The following is a 13220-nucleotide window of genomic DNA, read 5'->3' on the forward strand; positions in this document are numbered from 1 at the left end:
CGCTATATAAATGCAAGTTCTCTCTACCTTTTTATGAGTTTATATCTCACCCTAGCCAATTGTGGAGTTGAATTGAAACAAATCTGCTAATTTGTGGGCTGGTACCGGAAAAATCCAACCGGTTCGCAAATGCCCTTCGGGGAGGAGAACCTGCCACCTGTACCTGGTCTGGCGGCACGTGACTCCAGTCCCACACTGTGAGAGTGACTGATAATGCCCTGAGGGCAACTAGAGATGGGCAATAAATGCTGCCTTGCCAGTGTTGCGCATCACCCGATAACAAAAGAAAACATGGATTGAGCTTCTAGGTAGGGTATTGGAGGCAAGTACCCTGGAATCAAATCCTTCAATTATTGGATGTTGTGATTTTGGGGAATGGATCAACTCAGATGGGCCTAATTGCTTTCTTTATCTGCACCTACCTGGGGACCTGGGTTATTGGCCCGCTAGTCTTCTCAAGCACCAAATGCTCCAGCTCTTCACAGTCCAGCTGTGGTGTTCACAATTGTTTTTGTGGAAAATGCCTGAAGATCAACAGAGAATTAGCGCCAAGGCCCTGCCAGCACAGATAAGCACAGTAATGGGGCAATGTAAATGTACCCCGTGAAGAGAGGGGAAAGTGTGGTAATACATGAGAGTCAGAGTAAGCGTGGCCATCGTAACTCCAAGCACCAAGCAGAATAGATTTAGATAGACAGACAGACATTTTTTTATTATTAGTTCCTGGGATGTGGGCATCACTGGCAAGGCCAGCATTTATTGCCCATCCCTAATTGCCCTTGAGAAGGTGGTGGTGAGCCGCCTTCTTGAACCGCTGCAGTCCGTGCGGCGAAGGTGCTCCCACAGTGCTGTTAGGGAAGGAGTTCCAGGATTTTGACCCAGCGACGATGAAGGAATGGCGATATATTTCTAAGTCAGATGGTGTGTGACTTAGAGGGGAACTTGGAGGTGACTTGGAGTGTTCCAAGCACCTGCTGCCCTTGTCCTTCTAGGTGGTAGAGGTCATGGTTTTGGAAGGTGCTGCTGAAGAAGCCTTGGCGAGTTGCTGCAGTGCATCTTGTAGAGGGTACACACTGCAGCCACGGTGCGCCGGTGGTGGAGGGAGCGAATGTTTAAGGTGGTGGATGGGGTGCAAATCAAGCGGACTGCTTTGTCCTGGATGGTGTCGAGCTTCTTGAGTGTTGTTGGAGCTGCACTCATCCAGGCAAGTAGAGAGTATTCCATCACACTCCTTACTTGTGCCTTGTAGATGGTGGAAAGGCTTTGGGGAGTCAGGAGGTGAGACACTCACTGCAGAATACCCAGCCTCTGACCTGCTCTTGTTGCCACAGTATTTATGTGGCTGGTCCAGTTAAGTTTCTGGTCAATGGTGACCCCCAGGATGTTGATGGTGCGGGGCTCAGCGATGGTAATGCCATTGAATGTCAAGGGGAGGTGGTTAGACTCTTGCTTGTTGGAGATAGTCATTGCCTGGCACTTGTGTGGCACGAATGTTACTTGCCACTTATCAGCCCAAGCGTGAATGTCATCCAGGTCTTGCTGCAGTATGGCACGGACTGCTTCATTATCTGAGGAGTTGCGAATGGAACTGAACACTGTGCAATCATTAGCGAACATCCCCACTTCTGACTTTATTTTGGAGGGAAGGTCATTGATGAAGCAGCTGAAGATGGTTGGGCCGAGGACACTGCTGTTGACCTCCAACAACCACAACCATACAGAAAGATAGATAGAACATAGTAGATTGATAAACAGATATAGACAGATAGATAGATAGTTAGATAGACATACAGAGTGCTAGACAGAGACAGATAAATAGACAGATAGGCAGACAGATAGCTATGGACCGACTACTCAATTTGTACACCTCTGATCCTCTTCACATTGTGGAGTCAATTCTCTACAGACCTCTAGATGTCAGCTTTTATTGTTATTGAAACGTGAGATTAGTGAGTTGCTGCAGGATTACTTTTCGTTGTGTTTTCCAGAACTCTGTTGATGAATTTTATTTGTCTCCATTTAGGCCACAACCTTCAATGGTTTGATTCTGTCCACACGAGACGCCAATCAACAGTGTTCCGCCCCTGTAGCGCCGTCACTTACAGAAACAGCCCTCCCTGAGGACCTCGGCCATTTTACGTCCACTGACTCATCAAATATGAAAGGGAAAGGTTCCCCTTTGCCCTCAGTCGGTACGTTTAATACACACAATATTGAAAAGTGTGGATGAGCAGAGAGACCTTGGTGTCCATGTACACAAATCCTTAAAGATGGCAGGGCAAGTTGATAAGGTGGTTAAAAAGCATCTGGGTTACTTGGGTTTACAAACAGAGGAATAGAATATAAAACAAAGAGATCATGTTCGAACTTTATAAATCACTGGCTAGGCCTCCGCTGGAGTACTGTGGACAATTCTGGGCCCCACACTTCAGGGAAGATGGAAAGGTCTTAGAAAGGGGACAGAGGAGGTTTACCAGGATGTTCCCAGGGATGAGGGACTTCAGTTATGAGGAGAGGTTGGAAAAGTTAGGACTGTTCTCCTTAGAACAGAGAAGGTTAAGAGGTGACCTAATAGAGGTTTTCAAGATGATGAGGGGTTTAGATAAAGAAAAACTATTCCCTCCGGCGAGTGGGTCAATAACTAAAGGTCAGAGATTCAAAATCATTGGCAGAAGATCTAGAGGGCAGATTTATTTTTATTCGTTCACGGGATGTGGGCGTCACCAGCAGGGCCAGTATTTATTGACCATCCCTAGTTGCCCCTTGAGAAGGTGGTGGTGAGCCGCCTTCTTGAGCCGCTGCAGTCCATGGGGTGAAAGTGCTCCCACAGTGCTGTTAGGGAGGGAGTTCCAGGATTTTGACCCAGCGACGATGAAGGATCGGCGATATATTTCCAAGTCAGGATGGGGTGTGACTTGGAGAGGAGCTCGGAGGTGGTGGTGTTCCCATGCTCCTGCTGCCCTTGTCCTTCTAGGTGGGTTTGGGAGACTAGGAGAAGTTTTTTTTCATTCAGAGAGTTGTGGGGCTCTGGAACGCCCAACCTGAGAAGTTGATAGAAGCTGATTCCATTAGTCATTTTAAAAGGGAGTTGGACAGGTCCTTGAAGATGAGCAACTTACAGGGTTTTGGGCAGAAAGCCGGGGGGGTTGCTGCGGTGGGTGTGGGACTAAGCACGACTGCTCTTTCTAAGAGCCGGCTCAGTCACGGCTGCCGAATGGCCTTCTGTGCTGTAGCTTTCTATGATCCATGACTACTTGTTTTTTCTTTGCCTTATCCTTTGCTCCATGATTACTGAAAACCTGCCTCCTGAAACCCAGGTGCAGGCTTAATCACCAGCCACCTGATCCTCCGGCTATTTACCTTACGCTGCATGAAATGTTCAACACAAGAGCTTCGTCTCCGCCAGATGAATGATTTATCCAACTATCACTCGATTCAAACAAATTGAATGACATTGAGTCATTCGATATCATATTGTGTCACAAGCAATAATAGCACGGCACTCCACGAAAGAACCCGGTTCTGTTTTTAGGTACATTTTAATCAGAAGCGTACTGACAAAGCCAAAAAAAAAAAGATTTCTTGGGCAATGGGGAAAGCTATACGATGACAGTCCTGCAAACAGTGAGCAAAATGTGAGTGTGAGGTGACTGACTGATGGGTGTTTAGTGCTGTACTGCTCTCCGCTTTTGTTTCAGCCTGTGTCTGACGTGACTATTTATTCTGTTGCCCTTTCCCTCTTGTGCAGCTCATTTTCATGCCCACCTGACATTGGTGGCACGATATTCATCTGACATTTCTGGCTCTGTCGTGGAATAGAGGCTTCCTCTCGTTCCATTCACATAATGAACATAAGAACATAAGAATTAGGAGCAGGAGTCGGCCACACGGCCCCTCGAGCCTGCTCCGCCATTCAATAAGATCATGGCTGATCTTCTACCTCAACTCCACCTTCCCACATGATCCCCAGATCCCTTGATTCCCTTAATGTCCAAAAATCTATCGATCTCTGTCTTGAATATACTCAACGACTCAGCCTCCACAGCCCTCTGGGGCAGAGAATTCCAAAGATGCACAACCCTCTGAGAGAAGAAATTTCTCCTCATCTCATTCCTAATGAAGAAAAATGCAAAGCGTTTTTTCTGTGGTGAAAAAATGGAATCATTCAATAAACTGAGTTAAGCAACTTTTAATTAAGAATAACCGGTAGTGTTTAGTCACTGTACGGTTTTAGCAGATGTTGCAATTTCAGTTTCCTTTTTATAATGGTGACAGAGTAACAGTAACATAAAGATAACGTGGCTTTTTTTTTTAGAACTAATCCCAACGTGGCAGATCGTGACGAAATGCCCCGCTCGATGTATTTAGCATTCAGCTGCCAACAGTGCAATGTTTGGAGGGAGCAGGTTAACTGCAGCTAATCATTGCAGAGTTTAATCTGTGTAGGAAGGTCTAAGATTTATTTAGAGAGTGATTATGTAAGAGCAGTAAATCCTGTGGCTGAACTGGAGGATACCGAGGGAGCAATTGTTCCCTGGACCACACACTGGCTGTGTCAGGGCTTGGCTGATTGTTGGAAAATCCTTCAGAAGCCTTCTACTCCCTTTGTTCCCGCCCCCCCACCCCATTCTTACTGTGGGGTACTTTGATTGGCATTTTGTCAGAATTGATAAAGAGACCCGTGATTGGTAAATAAAGGGAGGGTGGTCCCAATGAGCGTAATGTCAATCAACGGGCAAATCCTTTCACAGGCAATTCAAATGAGGGGAGCGATCAAGATTTTCTGAATTTCGATCTCGGGGTCCGCGGCGCAGTAAACTTTCCCATTCTCGGGGAGCTCGGATTCAAGTTAGCAATAAACGAAACCAGGAGCAGCGAGAGATTTCTACAGCATCATATTGGCCTTCACTTTACCTGACTGGGAATAATGTGTCGGCCGTGGTCCAGTGGGCAGCACTCTCGCTTACTGAGCCAAGTGGTTTGTGGGGTTCAGGTCCCAGCTCCAGCGACTTGAGCACACAATCTAGTGCCAGACCGAAGGAGTACAGCACTGCCTTTCGGGTGAGAATTTAAACCCCGTCTGCCCTCAGATTCCCCCAGCACTACTTCGAAGAAGAGCAGGGGAGTTCTGCCCATGTGGCCTGGCCAATATTTATCCCTCAACACCTAAAACTGATTATCTGGCCATTTATCTCATTGCTGTTTGTGGGAGCTTGCTGTGCGCAAACTGGCTGCCGCGTTTCTTACATTACTGCAGTGGCTACGCTTCAAAAGTACTTAAATGGCTGTAAAGCGCTTTGGGACGTCCTGAGGGCGTGACAGGCGCTAGATAAATGCACGGACTCGATGGGCCGAATGGCCTCCTTCTGTGCCATTATGACTCTCTTTTTCTTTTTGCCTCTTGTTAGACCGAGACACTCAACTAAATGAAGAGATTGATTCAGTCTCAAGCTGCCATGTTCAGAGTGAGAGGATAACGGAGGCTTCAGAAACCAGTCAAATTCGTAGGCGGAGTCCACCAGGGTTGAACCACGGTGTTCTGGTGGAGATGGAGAGAGTGCGGCAAGCCCAAGAACGAAAAGCAAAAGCCTTGCGCACCTTTGAAAAGCGAGGGACAGCGAAACCCTCCGACGAGCAGGGCTCGGAGGCCGAACACGTCTCCACCTCTGAAGACTGTGAGTAACCAGTCATTTTGTAACTTGCCCGACATCTCTGTTTCTTATGCTCATGTGTGTCCATTGCTTTCTGACCTCGAGGGTTGGTCTCTTAAATAATTGCTCAGTTTGACACAGGTTTCATAAGAACATAAGAAGTAAGAGCAGGAGTTGGCCATTCGGCCCCTCGAGCCTGCTCCGCCATTCAGTAAGATCATGGCTGATCATCGACCTCAACTCCACTTTCCCGTCCGATCCCCATATCCCTTGATTCCCCTAGAGTCCAAAAATCTATCGATCTCGGCCTTGAATATACTCAAAGACTCAGCATTCACAGCCCTCTGGGGTAGAGAATTTCAAAGATTCACAACCCTCTGAGTGAAGAAATTCCTCCTCATCTCAGTCTTAAATGGCCGAGTCCTTATTTCTGAGACTATGCCCCCTAGTTCTAGACACTCCAGCCAGGGGAAACAACCTCTCAGCATCTACCTTGTCAATCCCCCTCAGAATCTTGTATGTTTCAATGAGATCACCTCTCATTCTTCTAAACTCCAGAGAGTATCGGCCCATTCTACACAATCTCTCATCATAGGACAGCCCTCTCATCCTAGGAATCAATCTAGTGAACCTTCGTTGCACCGCCTCCAAGGCAAGTATATCCTTCCTTAGATAAGGAGACCAAAACTGTGCACAGTGCTCCAGGTGTGGTCTCACCAAGGCCCTGTACAATTGTAGCAAGACTTCCTTACTCTTATACTCCAACCCCCTTGCAATAAAGGCCAACATGCCATTTGCCTTCCTTATTGCTTGCTGTACCTGCATGCTAGCTTTCTGTGGTTCTTGCAGGAAGCAAATCACCATTTGCCAGGGGATGAAGGGAATAAAATGGCAGAGTGTAAGGGTTTATTTCCCCTCCTCCTGTACCGCCCCCTGTGGGTTGACCAAGTAGTTGCAATATAGAAGATTAAAGGGTGAGGTAATTGAAGTGTTTAAGATGATCAAAGGGTAGATAGAGGGAAACTATTTCCTCTGGTGGGGAAGGGGGGGGTCCAGAACAAGGGGGTATAACCCTAAAATGAGAGCCAGGCCATTCAGGGGTGATGTCAGGAAGCACTTCTTCACACAAAATGGGAGTGGAAATCTGGAACTCTCTCCCCCAAAAAAGCTGTTGAGGCTGGGGGTCAATTGAAAACGTCAAAACTGAGATTGATAGATTTTTGTTGGGTAAGGGTATGAAGGGATATGGAACCAAGGCGGGTAGCTGGAGTTAAGATACAGATCAGCCATGATATAATTGAATAGCTGATCAGGCTCGAGGGGTTGAACGGCCTCCTCCTGTTCCTGTGTTCCTATGTTGCACTGTTTTTTTTCTGTAGAAATATTCATGGGGTAGAGCACACCATCCTCCAGCCTGCGCAAGACAGTGTATCTACTTGGTTTGTTAGGGTTAAAAGTAGTTTACTTGAAGTTTAATTGATTTCTGATACGGTTATGGGACTTTGTATATTGTGGTGTTATTTAGTGTTAAAGCTGGAGCCAACATATCAATTGAAGTATTTTTTATTCAGTCTCCAGATGTGGGCGTTGCTGGCAAGGCCTGAATTTATTCCCCATCCTTAGTTCATAGAACCACACAGCACAGAAGGAGGTTGTTGAGTCTGTATGTCCCAGTTAGGTTTAGGATCAATCACTGGACACAGACAACAAGAATAACTTTTAACAGGTCTTTACTATTCGAAGGTCAGGGCTGAACTGCCCAGCAAATCCTTGCACAACACTTATATACCGGTGTGGTCACCACCGGTATTACAGTATTACGGTATACAGCAGCCAAGAGAAAGTAGTACATCTCTTAAGGTAGTTCTCTTAAGGTGGAACAGGTTACATACACCACAATCCTCCCTTTTTAGCTTAACAGTTATATCCCCATTTAACATAACATAATAACATATATATATATATACAACTTCATGCAAAACAGGTCAAAGATTCAGTCTCTGAGGAGGCCTCCTGATTCGAGTTGGATAACGCCTTTCAGGGGTCTCTGATTCTCGTTGCTGGGGTGACTCATCTAGTTGGTCTCTTATGGATTGGACATCATCATCAGGTACATTCACTTCTGAGGTAGATGCTTCAGGTTCACTAACTTCTTTCACGGTTGTCTCTGCCATAACCATGGGTTCGACCCTTGTTCTCGATTCTACCAGTTGGTCAGCATGACGCCGTATTACATTTTCACCAATATCTACCGTGTACATCAGGGGTCCTTGTCTGGCCCGAATTGTTCCAGATTGCCATTTCTCGTTTTTATAGTCCCGGGCTAACACTGGTTGTCCTATTTTGAAACTCCGAGTGGTCTTGTTAGTCATATGCTGGAACTGTTTGTTTTCAACTTCCCTCCGCACATTTGGTTTTAACAAGTCCAACCTGGACCGCAACCTCCTGTTGTAGAACATCATGGCAGGACTTTGGTTTGCCACTGCATGAGTGGCGTTTCGATATGCCAGTAGGAATTTGTCCACCTTGTGTTGTAGTGGAATCTGATCTTCGCTCATGGCCTTTATTGCTTTTTTAAACGTTTGTACAAATCTCTCGGCCAACCCGTTTGTAGCCGGATGATATGGGGCAGAGGTATAATGTTTCACCCCATTCTTCTTCATGAATCCCTGGAATTCTTCTGACACGAACTGCGGTCCGTTGTCTGAACATATTTGTTCTGGCAATCCATTTCTCGTAAATATTGTTCTTAACACCGCGATCGTCTTTTCCGAGGTAGTGGTAGCCATCTTAACCACTTCTGGCCATTTAGAATGTGCGTCCACCACAATTAAAAACATGGAGTCTATGAAAGGACCAGCAAAGTCAATATGTACACGTTGCCATGGGGTTGAAGGCCATTCCCATGGATGCAGCGGTGCAATCGGAGGTGCATTGTGCACTTTTTGGCACCCTGAGCAGCTTTTCGTCAGCTCCTCTATCTGTTGGTCGATACCCGGCCACCACACATAAGCCCTAGCAAGGCTTTTCATCTTGACTCCCCCCAGATGACCTTCATGCAGTTCCTTTAGAACTCTCTCTCTTAACTTAGGAGGAATAATCACCCTTGTTCCATACATCAATGTTCCTTGACAGACGGACAGCTGTTCTCGTCTTGCTGAGAATGCCGGTAACAGTGGATCACCATGTGCTGGCCATCCCTTCACTGTCACTTCGTAGACCCTGGACAGTGTCGGGTCGTTCCTGGTTTCTCTTTCAATACTTGCATTGGTGACTGGTAAACATTCGATGATGGTCGAGTGAAATAACTCAACAGGGTCAACCATCGGTGCCTCCTCCTCTGTAGGTAGTGGCAGGCGCGACAGCCAATCAGCATTACCATGCTGCTTTGTACCTTTGAATTCTATCTGATATTGATGTGCCCCTAGGAAAAGGGACCATCTCTGGAGTCTCTGTGCTGTCATCACCGAAACACCCTTCTTAGGGTTAAAAATGGATACCAACGGCTGGTGGTCTGTCAGAAGCGTAAACTTTTGGCCCTGCAGGTAATGATTAAACTTCTTTACTCCCCACACAAGGCTGAGAGCCTCCCTATCTATCTGAGCATAATTGCGCTCAGCGGAGGTCAATGATCTGGATGCGAATGCAACTGGCCTCTCCTGGCCATTTGGCAACTTGTGTGAGAGTACTGGCCCAATACCATATGGAGAAGCATCACAAGCCAAACGAATAGGCAGCGTTGGGTTGAAGTGAGCCAACACTTCCTCTGAGGTGATCAATGCCTTGCTTTTGCGAAAGGCCCTCTTACAGTCCTCGCTCCACTTCCATGGTACTCCCTTCTGCAAAAGAGCGTTCAGCGGGTGCAGCACCGTGGATAAATTTGGCAGAAACTTATGGTAATAGTTAATCAACCCTAGAAACGACCTCAATTGGGATACATTATCCGGAGCGGGAGCCTTCACAACAGCTTCGATCTTGTCAGGAGACTTATGAAGCCCCTCCTGGTCAATGAAATGACCACAGTACGAGATCCTCTTCTGAAAGAATTCACATTTCTGGCGATTAACTCGAAGACCATATTCTTTCAATCTGGTGAGCACCAGTTCCAAGTTTGCAAGGTGTTCCTCGTCATCATCTCCTGTAATCAGAATATCGTCCAGGTAACATTGTGTACCTGGAATTCCCTGTAATACCTGCTCCATGGCCCTCTGCCAAATTGCTGGAGCCGATGCCACTCCAAAAACCAGTCTATTATACCGGTACAGGCCTCTATGCGTGTTGATCGTGAGATACTGGCGTGACTCTTCCTCAACTTCCATCTGTAAGTACGCCTGCACCAGGTCTATCTTGGTGAAGTGTTTCCCGCCAGACAATGAAGCGAAGATATCCTCAATCCGTGGAAGCGGATACTGCACCGTGTGAAGCACCGGATTAACAGTGATCTTGAAATCACCACAGATGCGAACCTTCCCCGGTTCCCCCGGCTTGTTGCTCGATGAATGCTTCATGACTGGGACAATGGGCGTGGCCCACTCACTCCAGTCTACCTTAGACAGTACTCCTGAACGTTCTAGCCCTTCCAGCTCAGCTTCCACAGCAGGTCGTATTGCATAAGGTACCGGTCTGGCTTTGAAAAATTTCGGGTTTGCATGTTCTTCAATCTTGATGTTTGCCGTAATTCCTCTCAGTGTTCCCAGTCCTTGTTGGAACACCTCTTTAGCATCGTCCAATATTCTGGACAATCGTTTCGGTTTGACATCTTTTGTACCGGAATCTACCGTTAGTGCTTTTAAGGAATGCCAGTCCATATTTATTTTCCTAATCCACTCCCGTCCCAGTAGTGGTGGACCTCCCTCAGGTAGCACATATAAGCCATTCCTCGGCTTTCTTTGCCCTTGTGGACCACCTTTACCTCTATCTTCCCGATGGGGTATACTCTTTGCCCCGTGTATGTTTTCAATACAATCTCTGTATCCCGTAGGGGAATATGTGGGAATAACCTTTTGTAATCTTTCTTATTCATGACCGTCAATGCCGATCCAGTGTCCAATTCCATCTTCACTTGGACTCCTGCTATCTGAAGTGTGACCCAAATTGTTTGGAGGTCTGCTTCCTTACCAACATTGTGTACTCTTAGACTACCCAGTTCATTACTGCTGGCGTCTGAATCTGACTTCTGTTCGTTCGAACTGTTCTCTGTCACCTTGTGTACCTTTTTGTACTTTTCCTGCGGTGACTTTTTGTTGCTGGTCTTCTTTCCTGACCGGCATACTTTAGCTATGTGACCAAGCCTGCCACATTTTCTGCATTCCTGATTTTTGAACCAGCACTGGTTCTGATCGTGTGTTGTCTTTCTACAATGATAACATTTTACTGTACTCAAGACGATGTGATTGGTACAGAGTTCCGGTGACCGTAGCTGCATTTCCGCAGTGCCTCTTGCTGCGGCTTCTTGCGATGCTGCAATAGTGACAGCTTTATCAAGCGTAAGATCATTCTCTTCAAGCAGTCGCTTTTGTGTTCCTTCTTTTAACAATCCACACACAAATTTATCTCTCAGCGCATCTGCTAGCCCTGTCCCAAACTGACAGTACTTCGATAGCTTACGTAGTTCAATTAAAAATTCAGCGTTGCTTTCGTCTTTCAACTGCGTTCTTCTGTAAAATTTAAATCGTTCCGCTATCATCAGTGGCGTGGGGTTTAAATGATTTTTCAGGACAGTAACAATATTCGCGAAGGTCTGATCCGCCGGTTTAATTGGTGATAGAAGGTGCTTCAATAGCCCGTATGTCTTCGCCCCCATTGAGCTTAATAAGGTTAATGCTTTCTCATCATCTGGTACCTTATTTGCTTTACAATAAACTTCCATGCGTTCTACATACGTGGTCCAATCTTCGACATCACTATCAAAGGTATTAATGCTCCCATGTTTAGGCATCCTTGCAAGTTTTAAAAATTATTATTTTTTTATTTTTTTAAAATGGCGGCTTCCCGCGCTTGTCTTCTTCCCCCGCCTACTAAAATGGTGGCTTCCCGCACTTGGCGGTCTTTCCCGCGCTCGTCTTCTTCCCCCGCCGACTACAATGGCGGATTCCCGCGTTTGCCTTCTTCCCCCGCTGGCTGCAATGGCGATTGCTTTGCTGCTGCCGTTCTCGCCTCCCCAGCGGTTCTCACTCCCCGACTCTGCTTTGCTTTGCAGGCCCGCTTGCAGCCCGGTCCTTTACACCGGCTGCGTTTGAATTCTCCGCGGCTCTCGTGCCTTAAGCTTCTCAACTCCCCGACGCTGTTTTGCCTCGCAGCCCCGCTCGCAGCCCGGTCCTGTACACTGGCTGCGTTTGAGTTCTCCGTGGCTCTCGAGCCTTAAGCTGCCCCAGTCGCTGCACCTCTCGGCCTCGATTGCAGCCCGGCCCTTTCTACCGGCCGTGGTCGAGCTCTCCGCCCTTATTCCTCCGTTTTCCCTCCCCTACTCCACAGTCAGCGCGGCCGACTTTCTGCTCGTGTCGCTGATCGGCTTACCCACCACCGTGGTAGAAGGGATGAACACTGCCTGTCGCTGATGGAGGGCTTTGTGGTCAGAATTCTTTTTCTTTTTAACCCGGGTTCTCGATGCCTCCCGTGCGATGGTGCTCAGCAGGATGATGAGGGTGGATGCCTCTTCTCGACGCCCGTTTTGAGGACGAAGCTGCCTTGGATGTAAATTTGCCGCAGGGTAAGATCGGACTCGTCGCCACTGTTGAGTCTATATGTCCCAGTTAGGTTTAGGATCAATCACTGGACACAGACAACAAGAATAACTTTTAACAGGTCTTTACTATTCGAAGGTCAGGGCTGAACTGCCCAGCAAATCCTTGCACAACACTTATATACCGGTGTGGTCACCACCGGTATTACAGTATACAGCAGCCAAGAGAAAGTAGTACATCTCTTAAGGTAGTTCTCTTAAGGTGGAACAGGTTACATACACCACAGAGGCCATTCGGCTGGCTCTTTGAAAGAGCTCTCCAATTAGTCCCACTCCCCCTGCTCTTTTTCTTTTTCAAGTATTGATCCAATTCCCTTTTGAATGTTACTTTTGAATCTGCTTCCACCGCCCTTTCAGGCAGCGCGTTCCAGATCACAACAACTCGCTGCATGAAAAAAATTCTCCTCATCTCCCCCTCTGGTTCTTTTGCCGATTATTTTAAATCTGTCCCCTCTGGTTACCAACCCTCCTGCCAAGTGGATACAGATTTTCCTGATCTATTCTATCAAAACCCTTCATAATTTTGAACACCTCTATTAAATCTCCCCATAACCTTCTCTGCTCAAAGGAGAACAATCCCAGCTTCTCCAGTCTCTCCACATAATTCAAGTCCCTTATCCCTGGAACCATTCCAGTAAATCTCCTCCGCACTCTCTCCAAGGCCTTGACATCCTTCCTAAAGTGCGGTGCCCAGAATTGGAAACAATACTCTAGCTGAGGCCTAACCAGTGTTTTATAAAAGCTCAGCATAACTTCCTTGCTTTTGGACTCTGTTCCTCTATTTATTAAGCCAAGGAGCCCGTATGCTTTTTTAACAGCCTTCTCAA

General features: G+C 46.9%; 1 protein-coding gene across 1 annotated transcript in view; it reads left to right on the forward strand.

Annotated features, from left to right (window-relative positions):
* Positions 1-13220, forward strand: part of LOC147106440 (uncharacterized) — a 219894-nt gene that overhangs the window by 104403 nt on the left and 102271 nt on the right. The window contains exons 9-10 of the mRNA XM_086009598.1: positions 2024-2192; positions 5409-5675. Of these exons, the coding sequence (XP_085865724.1) occupies positions 2024-2192; positions 5409-5675 (436 nt within the window). The remainder of the gene's footprint in view (positions 1-2023; positions 2193-5408; positions 5676-13220) is intronic.

This window comes from Somniosus microcephalus, chromosome 16 (assembly GCF_052327205.1).
Source record: "Somniosus microcephalus isolate GS21.2 chromosome 16, FLI_Smic_1.0, whole genome shotgun sequence".
NCBI lineage: Eukaryota > Metazoa > Chordata > Chondrichthyes > Squaliformes > Somniosidae > Somniosus > Somniosus microcephalus.